Genomic DNA, 18,213 nt, shown 5'->3' on the forward strand with positions numbered 1-18,213 from the left:
GATTGGTCTCTTGGATTTGATTGAAGGGATGCCCTAATTCTAATCAATACTGCTTAAGTTTAATGACCCTTCTGCTTAATTATAATTTATAACATCCATTCCCTTCCAGAATGGCATCCAATGAAACTGAAAGGCTGCTGTTTTATCTCATCCACTACAAAATGAGAGACAACATTTTTTTTATGAGACTTTAAGAGGATATATATATATATATAGGAGAATTCCTGTACACACATATATAGAAAAAGCTAAGACAACTGACAAAATGCTAGCTAATGGCCTCACTTGGGAATTTCCTTTTGACATGCTGGGTGGAGTACGGCATTCAGGCCTTGTATATTTGAACATAACATTTCAGAGTCACACAAGTAACATACCTTAAATAAATTTAAAATTCTTCAGCAGACACTAGAAAATGAAGACATGAAAGGGATTTACAGCTAAGTGGTTCTCTCTAAACTGAGTTCTGCCTTGGTAATGGTATACAAAGGTTTGGAAAGTTCGATGGAGAAAAGTCGACCACCAGCAGAACTCTTTTAACACATTTCAGCTGCTGATGACTCTAGTGATATGTTATCATGGCTGAAATGGAAAATCGTACTGCGACATGTCAAAACAAAAAGAAATAGAAGTATTACAGCTGCTGACTTTCACCATTGTTCTGCTCTATCTCAATTATAACATCTATTAATTCTGTCCAAGCCAGTTAGTCTTCCTTCTTCTCAGCTTCATCAATTGCAGCAAGTCTTTCAACAAGTGGCGGGTGAGAATAGTGATAGGCTGAGTACCAAGGATCTGTATTCATAGCTGACAAATTTTCCTCCTAAAACAAAAAAAAAAAAAAATCTTCTGTAAGGCAAAAAACTCTGTAACTAAATCCAGTCCCACTAGCTTTAAATTAAGCTATAGATACACACACAAGGAAGGATTTGAATATAAAGCCTATGCATTAAAAGCACTACCCAATCTCTCACTAATGGCAAAGGAAAACTTATGTGATGGATCCTCACTAATTTCTTGTGTGACCAACTTTGCTTCGTTCAAAGGCTTTGATGATAAAGATGATGGTGAATAGATTTTAAAATAAAAGCTTCACGTACAAATTAGCTATATCAAGAATGAACTCAATGTATGTGTCAGGCAGATGATAGCACTCTTTCAAAACAAAAGGAAATTTGAGGAAGAATAGTAATCACCTGTAGTTTCACAAGAGCAGCTCGAAGAGGAGATGAATAACCAAGTTTCTTGGCAAAGGCATCAGCCTACATAACATAATTAAGATGAGTTTTGAAGAACATTAAGAGAGATATAGATTGACAGAGAGAGAGCGAGACAAATCACCTGAAATTCAAAAGAACGGCTCACGAGATTAAGACCAAGGCTCAACAGGTGTTGGAGAGGTATTACGGTATGCTGCAAACATGGTTAGGCTAACTGATCATTAGTACACCTCATGCATCAGTTAAATGCAAGAAATTTGCAAACATATTTCCCCTCCACCTCCACACTCCCTCCCCGCCTAACCATCACAAAAATAAATGTTAAGAACTTTCCCTCATTTGTAATACCTGAAAGATGATGAAGCCAATGAGGACTGGCTGTGTATCAAACCCAAAACTTCGAAATAGATCTGTTGAGTTCCTCACAAGTGTATATCCTCCAAATTGCAAGAATGTAAGTATCTGTCATCCATCAGAAGAACATGAAACGAAGAAAATGGCATAAGATAGATAATGTTACATGTTTCAAGGGAATTTTCATCAGTTATGGCATCTGAATATGGCACATGGTGCAAGTAGCAGGGAGGAAAATGAAAGAAAGTGATTCTTAAACAGGCAAACCTAATATGAAAAAGCTTTTTGGAAACAAAAATAAAACTTAATCAATTAGGAATTAATTGGAAAATTTTAAAACAAGTGACAAGAACTATCTGAGGCCAAAATAACTAGAAAGGCCACAACCTTCAGTATAAACAAAGATGCTACTCCTTCAAATACATAATGTAGACTAACAGTTACCTCTATTTCCACTATTTATGAATTACTCTCTTCTAAACTTCACATCAACTATTTCCAAGACGTAATTAATTATGTTACAAGTAACAACAGCCACAGAGTACCCAAAAGTTTCCTTTGGATTATTCCTGATATGATTTCAACAACTTTGTCATCAACCACACACTAAGGTATCACTAAACCTGATCTCTATAACACTTAAATCTCAGCAATTGAGATTAACTTTTTTTATTTTCATTTCCCCATCATCCTGTTCTCAAACATTAGTTCCCTCTTTTTTCCCAACGCAAAGACATTGGTTCCCTCACAAAACATATATAACCCTTTTAGTGATAGAATGAAACTGGGGCAAGATTATCAATACTCTACAAATGGAACTGTAACAGAAGCATCTGAAAAATGTGCAGTACTTTAAAGGTTAAACAACTCTGACGCCAGTGGCGGATATTGGAATTTTGCTTGGGGAGGCAGAGCTTATAACATAAAAAGAGAAGAGCAGGCCTGAAAGCATGAGTTAAAAGCGATCGAAGTTCAAAATTGGCCCGTGGAAAGGACAGGAAAGAGGGAAAGCCTTGTTATCAAGGAGCTTTATCCATTAGAAAATCACTGGGCTTTGCAAAAGAAAAAAGAAAGTCCCATTCCAGGGGTATGTAGCAAAGAATCCACTGAGACTAGACTTGAAGATAGTGTGGAGGCCATTTTTCACTTCAAGTATAACTGTATAAGGTAAAGAAATATATGGTTATCCAACCAAACCCTTATATGCTACCAAGGGATAGAGCAGCTGTGTAACCTTCTATTCCAAGCAACAATTTTAATGTTATTATTATACATGCACACACATATATATAATATAATTCCCTCCAAACAGACCGTCAAGCCTGAAGAGTAGTGAAGAACTATAGAGAGCTGTGGTTGGTCGTTTTCCAACTCAAAAACTTGCATGTTGAATTAGGAATGATTTGATTTGGGTTATAAATCATTGTCATATATGCTTAATAATTTTTCAGTGAGACACTGGCTTTTGTTACAAGTAGCCTGACTGTATCTCATAACTCTTGGCAAGGGGCCTATTCAATTAAATGCAAAGAATGGCCCCCCTCCTTGGTCCAATTAAATTAAATAATTTGGTTTGAAACAGTAAATATTGGGCATTGGTCCATTCGTAAAGATTCAAGGGATTGTCATGTTCTACTATAATATATCATATATTTGGGGGCAGGAAGGTAAAAAGTAAATTGAGAGGACGCATCAACCAATGTCGAGTACCCAAGGCTCTCTCTATTAGAGGAGAGTTGGAAAAGATGCTAGCAGCCTTATCCATGCAATGCAAAAGGTCTATTTCTAGAAATTAAACATGCAACCCCTAGATTGCGGCAAAGGAACTTTACCACTAAGCCACCCTTCATGGTAAAAATGCAATTTAATAAAAGGCAGTTTCCAAGACGATATTTATTGCATACCTGCACAGCTATGAAGGAATACATTGTATGATTAAGCTTCCAATGACCCAGTTCGTGGGCAAGAACAGCTACAATTTCCTCGGTGTTTTTGCACTACAAGACAATAAATCATGTAAAGATTTTTGCAGTTACACTAGAAGACACAAATCACGTGCTTCAAGCATGGTCTCTAACACTCCCATGACGAACTCAAGCAGAGTAACAACAGGGATTTCATTGAAGCCCTATCCACAAATTTGCAAAGAACATACCTCCAATGGTAGTAGTTGTATGCAATGATGGGCCCTCAACAAAATTACCCGCAATCAAGATACCCACCAATATCTAAACAGAACCAGCAAACTAGTTTCAACCAGCAATTAACATTAGTCTGATCTAGCCTTCCTAATAGATAAATCATTAGAAGATTGCAGCACTGGTGAAACTTCCACAAACACCAAGGTACTGGAATTAAGTTGGTACAAAATCGAAGTTAACACCACCATAGATTCTCCAATATGACTTTATCTATAATCAAATTGGCCCATTTTTTCCCCCACATGATACAAATCCCATTCGTTGTCTATTGGCATAAAAGCAACATACCTCTAATGTCCTAAGGACATTGTGTCAATCCATTCCGTCTCACTCACTAAGCCAACTTAAGAACCCTCAGTCCAAAGTCCTTCAAAGTCTACAAAGTGTAAGTAGGTAAAAGTAACAGTTTATCGTTAACTGAAATCTTTACTCCTCTGTTATTTTATTATAAGTTCAACTCCCAGGAAAGGAAAGATTAAGCATGTAAATGTTATCGTTGTGCATGATACAACCTTACAGCATCACTGCACATAGTATAATGTGACAGAACCAACAACTGTAACCATAACTGCATATGAACAAATTATCCCTTCAAAACTACGAACATTTCATGTTAAATATACATTCAAGATTCATCATACACTAACGCTGAAAGCCTTCTGAAACAAAATATAAATGATATGACATTTATCCAGTTATTAAAGTAAAACCTTTGCTCAATTGAGATATTCATCGACTCAAAAATAGAAGGATCATAGAACGTGTAAGCTAAGCATAATGATGCAAACGATATGTAACTCCAAACCTGCTGAATCAGCGTGTCATAAAGCACAATCCGTTTGTTCTTAAAGAAACCATACATATAGGCCTGCACATCATGGATAAAAGATGAATCAGTCAAAGACAAAATACTAGGATTCAATAAGAACCAATGCCAATATGAGCACATGAAGTTCCATTTAATGTTTTGCCAAAGAAAATATAATCAATTAGCTTTATCCCACAAAAACCTATTCAACCCTTTTTTCTTTGAATGGAAAAGAAGATTTATTAAAACACCAAGGTGGTCCATATAGGCGAATTACAACAAGGCTAAACTAAAAGCGTCAAAGATATTGTCACAAAAATGCAGTTGATTCTTTCACTGTGAACACCTTAAGGCTAACATCTAAGAAACAATAACTGCAGACATAATAACTAAACCATTATATGATAGGATTTACACCAAGTTTTCTGCAATTGACCTACACATCAGCTAAGTATGTAACTTTAACTTTATAGTATATCAATTAAAAAAAACGATGTTTTGATGATGACAGAGAGCACGAATTTCTTTTAAGAAAATAATAATAATAAGCAGTAGTAACTACTAACTAGTTCATCACATATATTGGACTCATCTCCATAGTTGCATTATGGGCGCTAATAAAGAAGTCAACAATCTGGAAACCCATTTTCTTTCGTAATCCAAGACAAGTAAACCTGGTAGTATATAATCCACAAATGCAGACAATCAACTGAAACATTCCATTGCAAACTACAATGAATATTAACAAAATTGGAAATCCACTCAAGTTTTGATACAAATTAGAACCAAAAAATAGAAAACCATGAAGATAAAGAAAAAGGAATCAATACAGATCTTGATAACCTAGAATTATAGTTGTTGAGATGAGGTGAAAGAATGCATATGTTTTGCGTGATTGGAAAAAAAAACCTGGAAGCTAGTGGCTAAGTTCTATAATCCTGATATACATCTTGACCATTTATGCCTTGGACGGTTGGCTGCTAAAAGAAAAAATGCTCAAAAAAAAACCATAGTAGAAATTATAGGGTTTCATTGAACACAAGGAAAGACAGAAGAAACCAGGTCATTTTATACAAGGTAGATGTAGCTCCAATTGAAGATGAGATGAGAAAAAAATAATATTAAACGATAGAGGCCTGTACAGACAGTAGATATTTGAGTGCCAATCATGCCCTTTGTTTCTTGAAAACATTTTAAGCTACGCTATGAGAGAATGGTCTCACCCAATGTGATTGACATCACATCTCGAGCAGTTCATGTAGCGGAACAAACACCTACTTTGAGGAGAAACAAATTATTTTCTTAAGTGAATTCAAGCAGGACGCACCTATGGTTCAACAACCAAGATTACAGTAGGCAAAGAAACCAGAAGCAAGCTAAAAAGCGCTGTTCAATGAGCCTTCATGGTACCAGCTAGACATATGAAGTAATCAAAGAAGGCCAATATCACAAAATTGAGGAAAATTCCAATAGGAGGTGTTAAGAAAGAGGCGGCCTAAAAGACATGAAGTAGAAGGATATAGACAGTATAATATTAAGGAAGAGTAGAGCTTTATAGCAGAATGAACGGCAAAATAGAATTCAAAAATGCATGTCAAACAACTTATTTTCTGGATTCTTGAAGCTAACCCCCAAAAGTAGGGAAGCATTAACACCTAGATGACAATAATGAATTAATGATAAGATTTTTCAAACATGTAAAGCAGAGATTACAGATCACAAACAAAGAATTAAACGAGTACTGTAAACATTTATGAAAACATCAATGACAAGAAAGATGTTGAGGCTTCATGTGACTGATACTTCAATGTCCCTTATCTTTCAACATAATTCCAGCCTCAGGTATTCAACATCTTCCTCATCACAGAATTTGGAATAAAGTGAAATTTAAGTTATTTAACCTTCCGTAGCCCAAGTTTCATGACTAGTTTGGTGTTTATCTCATTTTGTAAGAATCAAATACAGTTCAACCTTGTGCCTAAGCCAAATTGAAGGCATTCTTAAACTTGGAAAAAAAATGGAAAAGTTAGGTTGCAAATATTGAATGTCTTATCATGGTTACTTCAACAAGATAAAAGTAGAAAGATACAACAAATTGTACAAGAGAAGATTCCTCACATTACTATGGCTTGACCTTGTGGATCCATCAACAACGAACAACTTCTTCAAAGGAAACAAGAGGGAGGAAGCAAGTTTCTCAATCTTCTCCCTGAGCTCTCCTTCTGGGAGCTATATTTTCACAGCATAAGCAGGGGCAATAGATCATTAGAGCCAACATTGAGCCTTAACAGATTCAAAAAGTCAACCCAAAAATTTGGTTACTCACGGGGGTAAACTTGTTAAAAAGTGGAGCTATCAGAATTGGGTAAACTGTCATCATCACAAGAGAGAGAACAAACATAAATGCCCAAAGATAGATGGCAAGATAGTCACCTCCTTTCTGCAAGCATGCAAACGAACATTCATTATACATAGGGGATGCAATAAGATGCTTAAAACAACCATCATTGGATAGAAGCATCTATTAAATGTAACTGGGGATATATTCATAAAGAGATGCTGCAAATAAAATATCAACTACACAAGCAAACAATCTTGCTGCAAATAAATAAGCAAAAGATCTTACCTGTACTATTAAAATGATTGCAGAAATAATAGGAGGGCCAAGTACAATGCTAAGACAAATTCCTTTAATTAAGTCCCTCAAGAATAACCATAATGTTTGCTGCAAAGCAAATCAAGCAAGAAATTAGCAACCAGCAAGCAATACACCATAAAAGGAAAATAAAATATAGTACCAGTCTCTTGAGACACTTGAGTGCTAGAACATATAACAAGAGAAACAAACTGGGACTGCAAGAAATTACAAACCTTATTAAAACCATGGCGTTCCTCTATCACAAAGGTCGAATAAAGCGAGAATGGCAAATCAGTAACCTGAATCAACATTTCAGAGTAAAAGACATCAGAATGATAAGAAAATGTATTAATATGTTCTCTATGGTCCCATAATGTTGTAAGCTAACGCCTAACGGCTATCATGATTGGAATAGAAATAGAAACAGAAACACCATAGGTAGAACATTGTCATTAAGAGTTTAAGAATTTAAGTATTTTGTAGACCAATGGCATGATTGTTTGGGATAAAGGCTCAGATGATGATGATGATGATGATGATGATGATGATGATGATGAATGCTATGACTGTTATTACTGAATGTTAATGTTACGACTAGCATAGTGGAACAGACATGAAACTACAGCCAAGTTTTCTTCTCCCAATCTCTTTGTTTTCGTCCTTTATCTCTCAATCACAGTCCATGAAGTTTGTTCCAACAGTAGATATATAGTCAAAGGAATAGAGCCAAAAATTATGTAATACATTCAACACAATTATACTCGCATAGTTCATTAAGACAACAAGCACCATGCATACTCCATTTTAAGGTCAAGGACAAAACTAATGTATAGCACAACTAAATAAATTATAAGAAGATTTCACTAGAACAACTAAATATTAAAATTATCTAAAAGCTAGCACGGATACAAAGGTGAATTTTCTCCACAACAAACAAAATTCCATATTTCTGGCAGAGTATGAAGAAATCACATGCACACCTGTGACCATATCATAACACCAGCTAAAAAAGAAAGCGTGTGAAGTATCTCATTATCTGCATTGAGGCCGGCTAAAACTAAAAAGTTTCCTGATTTCTGCAGACAGAAACAAAACATAAAAACATTAAATCAATAATTAGATAGTGTTAATACGGGAGTAACTGAGGGTCACTAACATGATGTTCAACCACACACCTTCCAGAACCAAGGCAATATCCCAAAGTACAAGATTGAAGAGTCCATCACTATCGTTACAAACTCATGAAAGAAATGGAAATAGCTGAAAATCATAAAAGGTAAGTATTAGCAAAAGGAGAATATTAAGGTAAAATTGCAAACGTATTCTAATAATCTACAACCTCAAGAATTCAGTGACTAAAAAAAGGAATCAATAGTTAAAAAAAAAAACCAACGAGATAAGATGAGAGTACTGGCAAACCTCTTATCAAGACTATATGCTCGAGACTTTTCAAACTTCTCTTGGCTGATTAAGCCTACCAAAGTTTTAGGCAGCGTCGGCAGTTTGAGTGCAGCATGTTGTCGCAAATCCAAATAGGTCTCAAAAAAATACATCAAAATCATAAACCCTGAGAAGGACAAGGTAGAAAAGCACAATGATTACGAATCATATAACATACAGAAAAGTGAACCAGAAATCCAGAGGAATGCCAGAGAACTTTAGAAGAGTAGCAAGAAATCATCAAATTAAAGCATATATACCAGAGACATAAAACGCAGAACTGAAGAAAAAAAGAGTGAAAGTTTCACAATACAACCGATATCCTCTTCAGAAACATAGCATGGTATACTTTAAACCGGTAAATAATTTGGGATCTGTCATGTTTTTCAGCAAACTGGACAGGTTTGTTTTCCCAGATTCATAACCGATCAGTGGTTATTTTCCAATGTCTAAACCTTTGTTTTCCCAGACTCATAAGCAAACAGTGGTTATTTTGTAATGTCTAAACCTCTCTTTCTATCAATAGGTAACAAGTGAATTTATACAGGACCTCCCCATTTGGTTACAAAAAATCTAGAGAAAGAATAAAAGGTCAAAAGGTAAACAAATCCTGCATGCAAGACTCTCGCAATGGAGGCGAAGTCGGGGAAGGAAGAGATGTATGCAGTCTTATGGTGCCAATGCAGAGAGGCTGTTTCCAGATTTGAACTAGGTTGCGGTGAAGTAACCTTAAAAATTGGGCAAGGGTTCCACCTTAATGATAAAAAATTTATCTCAAAATTTCCAATATTCGAGAGCAAATAACTCAGAGCACAGCCCGATGAAACTATTTTGACTGGGTGGGCATCAGTTATTTCAACCAGAAGAAGCAAAAGTTCTGACATTCATTTTCAATTTTTCCCCTTACCTTCCTGCTCTCAATAGTAACCGAACATAAGACCATGAGAACACCAAAGAACGCTAGGAATCCATAAAAAGGGTGTAATCTTTATCAAGGAACATAAGATTGATTAAAACTCTCACACATTGAGAATGCTCTGTCTTACCACGCATGCAGCACTTCACAAATAAGGCAACTAAATAAGGCTTCTTTACCAAGCATCCTTTATGAGTCGAAAGAGGACATCGTAGCTATGGCTCAAGACTTATAGAATGCTACAGACAGAGGAGTAACTAGAAACATCAAACATCACTTTCAATATAATTGTTGAGCATTAGGAGATGGGTATTTCATACTATATGAGAGGTGATTTATGAAAACTCAATATTGAGAGAGAAGATAGCCTCACATGGAATGGCTTCTACATGCGGTAATTTTGAAGTGAAAGTTATAATTGTGAAAGCAACTCTTCCTGAAACATTATTTGAGAAAGATAGTGATGCCTTCCGAAATGGGAAAGCTAAATTGAAAATAATTTTGACTATGAGTTTCAAAGAAGATGTCGGTAGAGTAATGGCCTCCTAGATGATATTTCATTAAGGATAAGAAAAAGTTCAAACAGACGTTTAAACTATGTTGTTTCCCCATATATGGTATACCAAAAATGCAAACGGACATGAGATTGTGTTCACAAAATTTTCAAGGAAACCAAACATGCTCTTTTCATCATAAGCAAGGAAAAATAAAACAAACGAACTTAGCATCAACAATAGAACCAGTAGAGAGCATACTAGAAACAAACTCATAACCCCAATTTACATCTTACAAACCCGAAATGATTAATTAACGCATAAGCCAGGACCGAAAGCGTAAAAGAAAAAACAGTTAGATTAAGCATAAATCTAACATGAATTATCAATGGAAGAATAAAATACCAACGACAGCTTCCATATACGGGAACGCCATGGATGAAGTAGACTGTGCAGAGCTGAGACCGACCGAAAGAGGGAGGGCGTGTTTCAGATTTTCTACACAGAGGTTTCTACCGGTGCTTTTATTCGGGTAGGGTATAAAAGAGCAAGTATAGGAATAGGATATCTCCAATGACCCGCTCCGAAACCCGAGTGTGGCCATCCTTTCAAAACCAAGAAATACCTCTCAAAAGTCAAAAATAAAAATACTAATTGTTAAAAAAATTTGGAACCAGATTTAATCAGTCTCTTTTTTTTCTCCTTTTTTTTTTTGTAACTATTGATGTGAGCAAGATTAACTCTCAATTTAGATAATTTAAGATTTACTTTTTTTACATATAGTTGAAGTCTTTCCTAAGAGAAGAATGCAGTGTTATTAAAATGGATCGTGTCAACCGATAGAAGCTTAAAACCGGTGAATCGATCACCAAATCGGTACAGTTCTGTTAAAATACAAGTTACGCAAGTGATTTAGGAAAATCGTATGATTTTTCATAAAAACCATTGAATCGTGTCGGTAAACCAGACGATTTTTGAATTTTAAATTATTTATTATATATTGTTAATTTATGATGTGAAACTTCAATTCTATGTGTATTGGCATATTGTTTTATATTAGATGTATGATGCGAACCTGATTTTCTATTTTTTAAATTTTTATAAATGATTATATGATATTTATTTTAGCATTATTTTTAATAATATTTTTTAGTTTTTAATTAAATTTACTATTCGACCGATGACCAACTAGTCGAACCAATGACCTAGTCTCTCAACCCAAGTCGATGTTCGACATGGATTTTATAACATTGGAAGGATGGGGAATCGAACCCTTATTGTCAAGGTGAGAGTATACTTCAAGATTTAATAATAGACATAATACATGGAATAATAGGAAATATTAAATTGATAAAATGGCAATCTCTGGGGTGATTGTTAGTTGCAAAAACATTATTGTTGAAAGTGAAAAATTTATATATATACACACATACATATCCAATATATAATTACAGGACAAGACTCCTTGATTAAGAGAAATCATATCCAATATGGTACTACAGAACAATATTCTGCCAACCTCATCCAGCCAAATCAACCATATCTCAGGACCATCCTAAGGCCAACTGATTTACATTTAGCATATTAGCATCATCAGATTAGTATATTTGTTGCAAGGATTCTTCACCACCATATATGATCTGCGCGAACAGAAAACACGATGCTTTGCAACAGACAACTCATCCCATTTCATCGATGCATGACCGTTGACACATTGTCTCCTTCAAATCTCATCTCAGTGAAGTAGTGAAATTCTTCGTGTACCAATTCACTTCCCCCGTGACCCTCGGCTGGGCCTTAATATTTGCTTTAGTAGTGCCATTTTGGGAACATTCCAGTTCTCCACATGCCTGGAAGAATTCAGAGCTGTGTCACAAACATGATATACCGAAAAGAGAAGAAGAAATGCATCCAAGCGTGACATGTTACCTGCATACTTTTCCAGATTGTGGATTGAAGTAATACTCTGTGAATCCAGTGGCTACAACATAGCCGAAAAAAGTTAAAGACTACATGAGGTGAACAAGTGGATTCACATTACTGCAAAATGTGTTGTTCTTATCGTTTTTCAGACAAAAGAATGCAACATACCAGAAAGAATGGGTTTCCAAGGAAACGATAGAACACAAGTAAATCGCCAGTGTCCAATTCCCTTCTCCTGCATTTATATCTCATCTCATGTCAAAAGACTTCAGAAGAAACAACAGATAATGTGCATTTCAAATCACAAAGCACATTCAGTCAGGTTCTAAGTGGAGGAGCAAAAAGCATTGTGCCTGGGAAGTTCAGGCAATCATTATAAGTTCAAATGACAAAGACTGACTGCAGCAAGTAATGTTTCCTGCTTGAAAATAGACCTATGAACTCACCTCCAGGTCCTCCCACTTCGTAAGCTTCATATTTGACTTTTCAATAAGTAAACCAAAATTTGTGCAGTTCCTTTTGAAACGTCGAAGCCCCTTAAAGGATCCAGCAGGGTCAGCAAACTCACAATCCTCCTCATAAGCAGAGAGTGTAAGGTTCCCTGCTCATCGAAGAGATCAAATTACTCAAGCCAGCTACAAAAGGCATAAGGATTCATTCACTAGTCCGACAAGAATGCAAATGTATCAAAAGAAGAATTGACCGAAGGCATCATAGAAGGAAAAACTTTGCTTTGCCTTAATTTGTCCCAAAAGAAAATATCTTATACTTTTACTCATCAAGCTGTCAGATACCTAAAATCTTATATCATGCTAAGAGTGACACAGATGTAAGAGAACCGAGAGAATTCAAGCATACAATTTCTAAAATTACTGCTTATCGGTCAATTCTTATTGCCTTTGAAACTTTTCGCATGATATTTCTCCAACAAATGAGATGTGCCTATGAATGAACACATAATTTCCCGTACTTATTTTGAAGGGTCTCCCAGAGTAGAATTGAGCTTGAATACTCAGTCAATTGTTAGCATTCTTCACTATAATCTTGATCTTTCAATTCCTTAATATTATTGTCATCACAATCTTAGTCAAATAAGCCATGCTTCACCCAAGCATGACTGGGGAAGAGAGGAAATGGAAATATTAAAAAGGATCCAGGTGGGTGACTGAGCATGTTCTTTTTCTATATTCAGATTCTCAAAATAATTACCAGTGTTAATCTCTCCAAATCCCAATGGAGACTTATCGCTCGATACCCACAAAAATTTGCCATTCAAGACCAAGAAAGAAAAGCTCTCCATCATATGTTACTGGGATATGAATATGAATATACCAACCTGTGACGAAATATGACCTTTGGAAGTCCTCTTTGATGGCATCAACCACTGCAGCAGGATCAACAGCTCCAGACCCATCAGCGGCAACCTTGATTTCCTTCTGGGGAGCTTCAATATCAGACTTAGAGCGGAAAACGGAAGCTGCTATTCCCAAAAGCTCAGAAGTGTACCAGGCTATCTTGAGGAGCCCATTCTGTGGTTCAGATTCTCGTTTTGAGGAAGAATTGCTTGTTAGATTTTGGTGCTCTGTGCTGCATTGAAATCTGCCAATTTTGGGTTGATAATTTGGCCTGAAGATCACACACTGATTGTTCTTATAATTGAGGCAGGGAGTGGTGGCAGCAAAAGAGAAAATCATCGCCATTTTGGAGCAACAAAAGAGCAGTTGGGCCCTGTTTTAAATATCTAAGGTCTTTAGTTCAATGCCAGCCACAGATTACTTGAAAAATAAAACTTTTTTGTGGTCTCTGGTTACTTGAAAATAAAACTGAAAATGCTGTTTTTTTCCCAGCGGATACTGTGCTGAATTTGGCACTTAGAATGCATAAAAGATCCAGTTACTTGACAATCTATGTCAAATAAATTTCATCTCTATTAGATCAAAGAGAATGTGCAGCTTATCGGGCTTATGTTTCTTCTTTCTTCCCAGTTTCTCAATTTCCATTTTCGTTTCACTACGAACACTCTCAACAAGAAATAAAAATTCCGCAAATGCCATGGATGAAAAATGAAAAAAAAAAAAAGTGTGCTTTGGCATGTTACATGTGAAACTGGATGCAGTACCATTACATTATAAAACACAGAGCAAATCCACAAGACTTTGCAAAGAAGGCCAGAGTAATTCTTAGAATTGCCAAATTTCATGTGTCATAAGATCTCCTCCAAGCTACCCATCAGAGCCTTGTGATTTGTTTTCCTTCAATAAACTCTTGCTCATAAGTTTCTGACCTTTTATTTCCACATAATTGCTTTGCCACAAAAAATGGGCCACCATTCCAACAGAGCAGTCCAGTCTCTTGCCCAAGAGATGCAACCATTTCAAGCAACCAAGTAGACAAAACAATTCTTTTCACAGTTTGAGGATCTCAGAGGCTCGTGTCAGGATATCATCTCAATAGCAGCAGGCAAAATGCAAAACTTCCTAGGAAGAAAACCTAAATGTTCCCCATCAGACTGAACATAAACGCCACCACTTCCAGAAATGTCCTCAACTTCAATAGAATGTACACTACAAAAGAAACAAGGGTAAATGAAAAACATATATTAGAAAACCAGACCAAAAGTGAAAAGTTCAAGGAAAAAGTTGAACATGTATTAACTGCTCAATCAAGCCCGTTGATACAAAAGAAGTAAAATTTTGTTCCTGATCTATAGAACAGCTCGCATGTAACCGGCTTCTTCGGGAGAACAGGAAAGTTGACTTTAACAATCTTAAAGAACCATGAAAGATGAGTCATAAATGATGACGCCATTCTGGGAAGTAGAATTTTTTATCAAGGCAACCACATGTTGTAGGCTTACAAACTCCTATTTAACTTTTCTTCTAATGCATTCATCGTTCTTGATGCAGTAGCATAGACCAATGAGACTTCACTTGAAAGTTTTCACAAATAAACTTTTACAACAGCTTTCGCAATATAGAAGAAAAGGGCAAAGGATTAGAATTCGCAAATACAGGAATAAATCACACTCAAGAAAAGTCAAGCAGCAATGCAAAATGTGACTGGGTATGACTCGGAAGCAAAACAAGCAACACAAAAATATTGATCGGTACTTGGAGAATGATTAACTGACTAAGATTTGTTTATTACACAACACAACACTCAGCCATTTTGAGATTTAACAGGAACTGAGGTTTGGAAAATAGCCATATAAATTTCTGCTATCCTTACTACTAATAGTACCACTCATATTATTACTGTTGTCATCATTGTCATTATCATTGAACCATCCTGTTAACACTAATCCGTAAAGCAATGAAAGCATGAGAAGGGAGAAATAAAACAAATTAGCAAAGTAAAATGCATAAGAGGAAAATATAAAGCAGCTTAACCTAGAATGAGAGAACATACTTTCTTGAAGATACATTTTTCACTGACAAGTGTGTCCCCTTGTATAGTTTATGCAGTTTTAAAATAAAGTCATACCACTTGAAATCCTGGAGTATTACAACCTGCAAGGATATTACATTAAAATAACTCATTGTTTATGTGCAATGTCCCTGTGATAGTATGTGATTCGAACCAACAGAAAAAATACTTCACCTCAAGATTTCCACTATGAGGGTCAGCATTTGGAGTAATTTTCATGCCACCCCCAAAGTACTTTGCATTTCCGATGCATATGGCTGAGACTTGAGAATAGATTTCCCACTCACCCTTATTGACCTAAATTTAAGAATTAATTGAGATATATGAACAAAATCAGTGCTTCAATGAAAACAAACAGAAGTGCCATATGTATTAAAATAAGGAAACAACATCGAAGGGTTGATACTATGACGTCTACTTTATACCAACCTTCACTCTGAGGTCCACATTACGATGCCCCATAAAGCCTTGCAAAGCACCAATAACATAGCATAAATTACCAAATCTCTTGTATCTTGAAGCATAGTAACCTGCTTTGGCACTCCTGCAGAATCCAACAAGAGATAAACCATTAGACATAAAATCATATGCCTTCACTGAGACTCAGAACATAAAACTTCCAAGTTAACCTTACAAATGCACATCAGCAACATTTATGAAGTAATGCAATTCTCCACTTTCTCCACTGATAACTCCAACATCTATTCTTGATCTCAGCCCTATAAAGCAATCCCATAGAAAACGCACATTAAGTGAACAAAAAATTGTGTTTGAGGATATAGTATTTAATATCAACTCAAACATAATTGAAGGAAGAAGCGGCAAGCGGACAAGTAAATTACCTCTAGCAATGCGCTCGATGGCTTCATGAGGATCATTTTTCCTGGCAAAACAAATCACAAGATTCATCTGTGCAAATGATATTCTTTAAAACCCACACCAAATGGAATCAGCATGGACAGGAACAAAGTAATAAACTAACCACCCAAATGTTCTGGCAAAGTCAGACCCAGTCCCTAAAGGGATAAGCTGTAGACAGGCAACACAATGAACACAAATATGCTTCAGAAATACATAGCAAGCAACTCACAAATCATACTAGCATGCTTTGATGATGATCACTTACGCCAAGAGCAGTTGAATGAGCAGCCTCTTTGATGTGATCAGAAACAGGTTTCCCATCCCAAAAGAATCCATTAACAACCTGCTTATTGCAGCGCAGAGCAAATGAAATGCATTCAGGCTGCTATGATTAACCATGAAAAGAAAAAGAAGAGTAGGAGGGAGAATCTGTATCTGGACAGTGGACACAAAAAGTATATTGCTTAATTTCAAATAATGAGATTGGGCAGCACCAAACAGAGTTCAAATCCTATTACAAACTATATCTGCCAGTACACTGTTTAAGGATATCTGACAAAAATTTGGTCTTCCTTTTGTCACGATTCACGAACTACTTCACTTTTGCAAAAAGCAGATCATATTTTCACATACAAGGCCAATATATGTCTCAATAAATTTTTATTGATTATTAGTTTAGCTGGGCAAGGAATATAGGATTATGCAATGGGAAACATTTCTATTCAAACTTCCGAACTGAAAATAGAACATCACAATGGGTTCTATAATGGCAAAAGGAAGAAAGACCTCATGTAGAGTTCCATCACCTCCAACAGCAATAACAGCTTCAGCACCCTCCCTTATAGCCTGCACACAAAAGATTAAAATTCATATGTGGCTTATACTACTAAGACAATCTCAAGTAAGGTCCAGCTCATTTATTCAGAAGGGTCAAACTCCCACCTCCCTTGTTATGTCAATAGCATGCAAAGGACCTGAAGTCAGAGATTCACATATCTGGCCACAACATCAAACAGCGTTTCACAATTGTTGTAACAGATGCAGCAAAAATGGTCACAATAAGTAAATATCACATCAAAAATACATTATTCCAAAAACTGAAGCCTATTATGCCAGTGAATTACGAATAACATATAGCAAGCTCACATTACAATCGCCACCGAGACGAGACCGGAGATACGGAAGCAGTTTCTTCCAGTCCTTCCCCGTCCTCCCATTAGCTCCTGCTCCAAATAAATATAAAGCTCAACTTTTTTCTACGACTTTTCACAGTGGCTTTAGGTTCTCCTAAATATTCCCCGAAACAAAACAGGAAATGCCAGAGAAAGAGCACGAACCTCGGGGGTTGACGATGAAAACAAGATCGCGACGGCGATTAGAGGAGAGTCCGGAACTACTGAGCATGGATCGGTCGGGAGAGAGATCAGGCGCCAAGGGATGCCCTGCCCGCAAAACAACGGAAGATTTTGCCATTGCTGTCTGTACGCCTCCCAATGTTATCTGATTGTACCACGCCACCATTTCCATTTATTTCCAACTTAGTTTTTTTTCACTTCCTTCGACAGATTCTGTAAGTAATCGTATTAATGGTGACGATCCATCCTCGGTAGCCTCATATCGGTCAAAGAGGGCGGGGAATCAGAGGACTGTGACTATGATTTTTTTAATTTTTTTATACAAAATGATATGTGTGCATAATTTAAGTGGCATGAAGAAAAATGTGGGGACCATGATCCCTACACTTCTCCTCGTGCCATCTAAATTATGAACAGTTGTGGACATCAAAATTATGGACATGTAGTGTTTCCGTTTTTTTATAACACTTCTCCTTATGTCATCTAAATTATGAACAATTGTGGATATCAAAATTATGAACATACATGTAGTGCTTATAAAAATTATGAACATGTAATGCTTCCGTTTTTTTATAAC

General features: G+C 36.2%; 3 protein-coding genes across 4 annotated transcripts; all 3 read right to left on the reverse strand.

Moving 5' to 3' along the window:
- Nucleotides 1–350: 350 nt before the first annotated feature.
- Nucleotides 351–10,633, reverse strand: LOC119983126 (CAAX prenyl protease 1 homolog). 2 transcript variants are annotated; one of them, XM_038826805.1, is made up of 14 exons: nucleotides 10,477–10,633; nucleotides 8,641–8,788; nucleotides 8,397–8,481; nucleotides 8,202–8,297; nucleotides 7,455–7,520; nucleotides 7,210–7,308; nucleotides 6,910–7,023; nucleotides 6,702–6,812; nucleotides 4,581–4,643; nucleotides 3,479–3,571; nucleotides 1,569–1,682; nucleotides 1,342–1,413; nucleotides 1,197–1,262; nucleotides 351–823 (listed from the first exon to the last, which is right to left on the reverse strand). In XM_038826805.1, the coding sequence occupies exons 1-14, from the start codon at nucleotides 10,505–10,507 to the stop codon at nucleotides 707–709; spliced, it is 1,275 nt and encodes a 424-aa protein (XP_038682733.1). In that variant the 5' UTR covers nucleotides 10,508–10,633; the 3' UTR covers nucleotides 351–706. The 2 variants fall into 2 exon arrangements, with proteins under 2 accessions (XP_038682733.1, XP_038682734.1); XM_038826806.1 differs by lacking the exon at nucleotides 10,477–10,633 and adding an exon at nucleotides 9,951–9,973.
- Nucleotides 10,634–11,677: 1,044 nt separating this feature from the next.
- On the reverse strand, nucleotides 11,678–13,732 carry LOC119982940. Its single transcript, XM_038826549.1, has 5 exons — nucleotides 13,331–13,732; nucleotides 12,441–12,595; nucleotides 12,163–12,229; nucleotides 12,001–12,052; nucleotides 11,678–11,921 (listed from the first exon to the last, which is right to left on the reverse strand). The coding sequence occupies exons 1-5, from the start codon at nucleotides 13,692–13,694 to the stop codon at nucleotides 11,840–11,842; spliced, it is 720 nt and encodes a 239-aa protein (XP_038682477.1). The 5' UTR covers nucleotides 13,695–13,732; the 3' UTR covers nucleotides 11,678–11,839.
- A 333-nt stretch (nucleotides 13,733–14,065) lies between these two features.
- LOC119982078 (sphingoid long-chain bases kinase 2, mitochondrial) lies at nucleotides 14,066–17,908 on the reverse strand. The gene is made up of 12 exons (XM_038825261.1): nucleotides 17,619–17,908; nucleotides 17,428–17,504; nucleotides 17,224–17,277; nucleotides 17,068–17,127; nucleotides 16,547–16,624; nucleotides 16,403–16,449; nucleotides 16,263–16,303; nucleotides 16,055–16,139; nucleotides 15,850–15,964; nucleotides 15,595–15,717; nucleotides 15,403–15,503; nucleotides 14,066–14,558 (listed from the first exon to the last, which is right to left on the reverse strand). The coding sequence occupies exons 1-12, from the start codon at nucleotides 17,806–17,808 to the stop codon at nucleotides 14,429–14,431; spliced, it is 1,101 nt and encodes a 366-aa protein (XP_038681189.1). The 5' UTR covers nucleotides 17,809–17,908; the 3' UTR covers nucleotides 14,066–14,428.
- Nucleotides 17,909–18,213: the final 305 nt, after the last annotated feature.

Source organism: Tripterygium wilfordii, chromosome 17 (assembly GCF_013401445.1).
Source record: "Tripterygium wilfordii isolate XIE 37 chromosome 17, ASM1340144v1, whole genome shotgun sequence".
NCBI lineage: Eukaryota > Viridiplantae > Streptophyta > Magnoliopsida > Celastrales > Celastraceae > Tripterygium > Tripterygium wilfordii.

What these genes read in the sequence shown, in the direction of transcription:
- LOC119983126 (XM_038826805.1), bottom strand. Translation starts at nt 10,507, where the DNA reads ATGGCGTTCCCGTATATGGAAGCTGTCGTTG. An exon ending in GCATATAGTCTTGATAAGAG is followed by an intron (nt 8,482 to 8,640) that starts GTTTGCCAGTAC and finishes TATGATTTTCAG; the next exon opens with CTATTTCCATTTCTTTCATG. An exon ending in AACGCCATGGTTTTAATAAG is followed by an intron (nt 7,309 to 7,454) that starts GTTTGTAATTTC and finishes TTTGCTTTGCAG; the next exon opens with CAAACATTATGGTTATTCTT.
- LOC119982940 (XM_038826549.1), bottom strand. Translation starts at nt 13,694, where the DNA reads ATGGCGATGATTTTCTCTTTTGCTGCCACCACTCCCTGCCTCAATTAT. An exon ending in AAGGTCATATTTCGTCACAG is followed by an intron (nt 12,596 to 13,330) that starts GTTGGTATATTC and finishes TTCGATGAGCAG; the next exon opens with GGAACCTTACACTCTCTGCT. An exon ending in CGAAGTGGGAGGACCTGGAG is followed by an intron (nt 12,230 to 12,440) that starts GTGAGTTCATAG and finishes ATATAAATGCAG; the next exon opens with GAGAAGGGAATTGGACACTG.
- LOC119982078 (XM_038825261.1), bottom strand. Translation starts at nt 17,808, where the DNA reads ATGGAAATGGTGGCGTGGTACAATCAGATAACATTGGGAGGCGTACAG. An exon ending in TTTGCCAGAACATTTGGGTG is followed by an intron (nt 16,304 to 16,402) that starts GTTAGTTTATTA and finishes TTGTTTTGCCAG; the next exon opens with GAAAAATGATCCTCATGAAG. An exon ending in AATGTTGCTGATGTGCATTT is followed by an intron (nt 15,965 to 16,054) that starts GTAAGGTTAACT and finishes TGGATTCTGCAG; the next exon opens with GAGTGCCAAAGCAGGTTACT.